This window comes from Alexandromys fortis, unplaced genomic scaffold (genome assembly GCF_014885135.2).
Source record: "Alexandromys fortis isolate MF-2015 unplaced genomic scaffold, M_Fortis_MF-2015_v1.1 scaffold_0, whole genome shotgun sequence".
Classification (NCBI taxonomy): Eukaryota; Metazoa; Chordata; class Mammalia; order Rodentia; family Cricetidae; genus Alexandromys; species Alexandromys fortis.
This window is the reverse complement of record NW_026067949.1, coordinates 40676666-40681958: the sequence shown is the minus strand read 5'-3', so window position 1 is coordinate 40681958 and position 5293 is coordinate 40676666. Positions and strand designations below refer to the sequence as shown.

General features: G+C 47.6%; 1 protein-coding gene across 1 annotated transcript; it reads right to left on the bottom strand.

The window, feature by feature from the left end:
- Window positions 1-1929: 1929 nt before the first annotated feature.
- On the bottom strand, window positions 1930-3608 carry Utp3 (UTP3 small subunit processome component). The gene has a single exon (XM_050150264.1). The coding sequence runs from the start codon at window positions 3416-3418 to the stop codon at window positions 1991-1993; it is 1428 nt and encodes a 475-aa protein (XP_050006221.1). The 5' UTR covers window positions 3419-3608; the 3' UTR covers window positions 1930-1990.
- Window positions 3609-5293: the final 1685 nt, after the last annotated feature.

The window sequence follows — 5293 nt, the reverse complement described above, 5'->3', positions numbered from 1 at the left end:
AAGGCCTCCCTGCAATCTAGGCGAGCAGTTAACTAAATGAACACATCTTCAGGCCCCACTACCCGGGTTCTACACAAATAACAAAACAAGCCTGAGGAGTACTTTGTCTAAAGTCACAGCTACTAAGTAAAAGTATGGTTTGGAATTCAAGTGGCCTAATCAGTCTACTCTTAAACACCGTTATCCTAACAGGTGGAGAAAATGGAACTCAAGTCACCCAGGAAACTTCAATTTTTTTTCTACTTATCTGAAAAGAAAGAATGGAATTCAGCTCTGAAGCCAGCAAAATGGGTTAAAATCCTGCCTGTGATGCCTAAGAGCTTTGTGATTTTCAGTTAATTCCCTCTGCCTCAAATTTCCTCATCTTCAAGATATGACTAGAGGGCCAGTGAAGGATCATGGGGTAAAGGTACTTGTCCCCACACCATGGTTCAATTCTTGCAACTCTCATAAGTTGTCCCCTACAAAACAGCATGCACTTATACAGGTAACATTTGCTACCTAGCTGTTGAAGAATAAGGAAATAAGTACTAATGAAGTGCTCAGAAAATTATTTTAGTATGTTCTTTCCGAGCCATCTTTTATTTCTAAGAAAAAAAAAATAATTTGGCATGTGTGCTCCAGTGGGGAAATAGCTGTCAGGTTAAGACAATAAATATTAAAGTTGGTTTGTTCAGATTCCAAGCAGGTGTCCTTAGCACGTTATAGCAAGTTAATCTCACATAATTGCAGCGGTGGGTAGGCCAGAGCAGGGTACCTTGGTGTCTTCTTCCTCTTTCCCTTCCTGCCTTAATGCCTTGATCGGTCCCTCACTGGGCTGTAGTTTTTGGCCTGGCTGCTGGCCAGTGAGTTTTAGGGATGTCTCCACTTCCCAAAACTGGAATTACAAGACCAAACAGCCATGTTTGTTTTTGTTGTTGGGGATTCAAACTCAAGTCTGAATACTTGCAGAACAAGGGCTCTAGAACACTAAACAACCTCTTCAACCCAAAACTGCAGCTTCTTCATCTGTGAGAGTAAAATGACTGTACCTACCTTTGTTACTTTAAGGATGATCAACAGTTTTAAATCACAACCTTAAGAAATGTCAGCAGCCGGGCAGTGGAGGCACACGCCTTTAATCGCAGCACTCGGGAGGCAGAGGCAGGCGGATCTCTGTGAGTTTGAGACCAGCCTGGTCTACAGAACTAGTTCCAGGACAGGCTCCAAAACCACAGAGAAACCCTGTCTCGAAAACCCAAAAAAAAAAAAAAAAAAAAAAAAAAAAAAAAGTCAGCAAACTGAGAATAGGCCCAAAGAGTAACCGCAGTGAATCGCCAGCAGAGGGGATATGGCATTCTCACCTTATTGACCACAATAAGGATTATTAAAAAATTCAACTGGTGTAATTAAGGCATCTTTCCCCCACTTCTTTTGGTCACATTTAACCAAAGTAGTTTCTACCACAGATGTATGGAACCCATTTTAACACCAAACTCATAAATGTAAATATCCTGCCCCAAGAATTGTAATTGAAATCTGCCTGGTCCTTTTTACAAAAACTCTGTCAAAGATTCATTCTTTCCATATGAAGACCTACATAAAAGTGCTTTAAATGCCATTAACACTTCACAACTAGCTGGGAAATTCTTCTTGGCTAATATTTGCTAAAATATTGGAACACTTTTCAATGCCGTATTTTTTTTCTTTCCAATTATAATTTCCACAATTCTTTGTAGAACTTTCATGGGCAAATAAAGTAGTAGCCCAGGCTTAAGACAGCTCTCTGGTAAGAGTGCCTGGCTAGTTATGCACAGGCTCCAGCTTCAAATCCGCGGCACCCAGTACAAAGATCAGCCAACAAGCCCAAAACAATACCCCCCCTCCAATTTCCCTGCTGACCAATTTTATACATAATAAAAACTAGGCATTACATATTAACATAATCACTTTAGTTCAAAATACTTTTATTGATCTAAAATTGCTGCCAAAAACTAGGCCAGAGATAACTTTACTTAAGCTTAATGCTCTTTTTAACTCCAGCACGAATGCCAGACAGTTCACCGGTATACCGCTGCTCTTCTCTACGAACCTCACGAACCTGGCCTCGCCTACGAATCTTGGCTCTTCTGAACTTCTCCCTATGCTTGACTCTGGGGTTCCTATCGATCTTCTTTCTCCTAGGCGTAAGTCCCCTATTCTTAGCAATCTGATAGGTGATAGCTCTCTTCGCATTCGGATCTTCGAGAACCTGTTCTTCAGCACTAATTTCTTCTTTCTTTCTTTTCAACTTTTGCCTGTCTTCCATTTCCTTAGAGTGTCTTAGTGCAGCTTCATCAAAATCAGCATCATCAGACAGATCGGCAACAGCAGCAGGAGTCTGTGAGACAGACTTTGGCTTCGTTTTGGGTAATTTTGCTTTTGGATTCAGTTCTTTCTTTATAGCACCATCCTTGGCCGTGAGTAGGTGACGGATTTCGGAAGACAGTCTCTGATCCACCACCGAGAGCTGGTTGATGAGATTTCTGTAGGTGACAAGCCTATCTATAACAGGATGTCCATGTGCAGGGGTTCTCCTGGCTTTTAAGATCAAATAAAAACTGATGTTGGCGCAGTAGTTCAAGTAGAGGTTATACTTGGTCCTCAGGTACTGGCTTCCTTTCCCAGGGGGAATGACTCCCTTCTCCGCCAACTTTAACAGTGGCTCCAGCTCATCTTTCACTTCCGTCAACTTGACTTTGAGGTCTTCTATCAGCTCTAAGAGCTCTGGCGATTCTTTTCTCAACATTTTCAGCTTCTCTTTTACGGAGACTTTAGCCAAATCCTTCACGACCCGAGTCTCGGCTTCCTCCACCTGGGGCACAGGTTTTGCAAAGGCCTCCACCCAAGCGACTCCAAAATCATCCTCTTGCAGGGCTTGGGCCAGGCGCCGCTGAATTACCTGCGCCTCCTCCTCTTCCTCTCGTTCCTCCTCTTCTACTTCTTGCTGACTCTGACGGCCTCGGGATTTGGAGCCATAGTCTGTATCATAATAAAGCTTTTTCCTCTGACCCCAGGACAAGCTAGGATCCACAGAAGCCTCAGCCTCACTCTGCACAGAGCTCCCACCATCCTCGTCATCATCAGCGTCATCGCCATCCTCCTCATCCTCCGAACTCTCTTCATCTTCCTCGTCCTCATCATCCACATCTAAGGCTAGGACCTCTTCCTCCTCATCGTCATCCTCCTCCCCGCTGTAGACTTCGTTCCAGCCCTTAGCCAAGGCCGCCTGAGATCGGGCTTCATGAAACTCATCTACCTGATCTTGGTAGTAGCTGGAGTCCCCCGGAGAGGGCGGCGACCCCAAATCGTCCTCATTCTCGTCCGTGGCGCTGCGACCTGCCTTGGCCCGCACAGCTGCCCACTGGACCGCTCCACGCTGCCGGGATTTCCTCACCATGGCCCTCACGCCGTCTCGTGTTCCCCGGAGACGCCGCGATTTCCGCCACTTCTGACCTCCGCGCGGGAACAACAATTCCAGCGGGCAGAGGCGTCCAACACCCGCACACTCCGCCACACGTGCCGCGGAACACGGGATCCCCGGCAGACAGATTCTCTCTCTTCCGCTCCCAGGATGCTCTCCGCACAGCGCCAGTGGCCGAACTTCCGCTCGCCGCCCCGGAAGTCTAGTCTCACCGTGCCTTCTTAAACCCAGTCGGTTTTGACGAATTAAAATAGTTCCGGGTGGAAACGCTATCGGGCGAGGGCATTCCGTTCTGCTGAGCCTCGGGCGGCGACTTCCGGGAGGTCTCTCGCGAGCCCGGGCGTGAAGCCGGAATCTCGCCCGCGCCGCGAGGCAGCTCTCGGCCGGCAGAGGGCGCCGAGTGTCTCCGTCAGCACAGGTCGGCCCGGCGCCCAGTGGGCTGCGCTAGAGAGTTCTCCAGCTCGCGGTCTGCTCTCTCCGCTCCTCAGAATGGAAGTTAGGCAGGTTGCTTGTTTTCCTTCTGTCTGGACTTTTGAAGCAGGGCCTCGCCGGGTTATCCAGGCGCGGGCTTACACCGGCTTGGTCTCTCTCTGTCTCTCTCTCTTTCCCTCTCCCTCTCCCCCTCCCCCCCTCTCTCCCTCTGTCTCTCTCTCCCCCTCTCTCTGTCTCTGTCTCTCTCTCCCCCTCTCTCTGTCTCTGTCTCTCTCTCCCCCTCTCTCTGTCTCTGTCTCTCTCTCTGTCTCTCTCCCTCGCTTGCCCGAACCACCCGACAGGAGTTGGTGCACCCAGGGGACCGAGGGCTGCAGCGAGAGGCAAAGTCCTGGGGAGAGTGCGGGAGGATTTCGGGGGGCGATGTTCCTGGGAAGGGGAAAAGACGCCGCGGTTTTCCTGGTGCTGGAAAAGCTTCGTATTTCTAGACGTTCTGTAAAAGACACATTGAAGCTCTCAGGGGCGGGTGTGGTAAAGGATTGGCCCCTTAGGTCTAGAATCGAATCACTGTGTTGAACAGCTCTTCAGTGTGTGTTCTTCAGCGTTGACTTAGCGCCAGACGTGCTGGGCAGCGTGTTAGGCTCCCAGAGAATGGTAGTGGCCACAATAAATGATTTCCCCGAGCTTGGAGAGTTTGCGGCCTAGGGGGGCGCAGTTGTGCACCAAGCAGAACACGTTCAATGCTGGAAACCAGCGTGGGGTTTACCTGTCTTTAAAACAAGAGTGTGGCCCTGTAGTAGTCTGCTTCCACCATGTGGGTCTTGGGGAATCACAATCCATCAAGCTCCATTACCGACTAAGTCATCTTCAAGTCTCTGTCTTTTTACACTCCAGCTTCCTTGCCAACAACAACAACAAAACCTCTTAAAAACGTTTTAGTACGGTGGCACACGCCTTTAATCCCAGCACTTGGGAGGCAGAGGCAGGTGGAGCTCTGTGAGTTTGAGACAAGCCTGGTCTACAGAGCTAGTTCCAGGACGGGCTCCAAAGCCACAGAGAAACCCTGTCTCGAAAAACCAAAAAAAAAAAAAAAAAAAAAAGGGGGGGGTTTAGTATTTCTGCCCAAATTTAAGGGATTTGTGTTGTGAATAAAATCATAGCTTAAGTTACTTACAAAAAAGTCCTCTAGTTTTCCCTAAATTTGATAGAGGAATGTTCAGTATTTGCTCAATGAATATATATAAAAAGTTTATTTCACTACGTATCTTAGGGGCTATATAAAGCTTAATGAATTGATGTATACAAATACACCATCTCTAAACTCTACTAGAGTGGATTCAACAATCATCAGTTTCAACATTAGTTTTACACATGTGGAAACAGAGACTTCTACTAGGGAGTCTGCTATAGAAATCAGGGCCA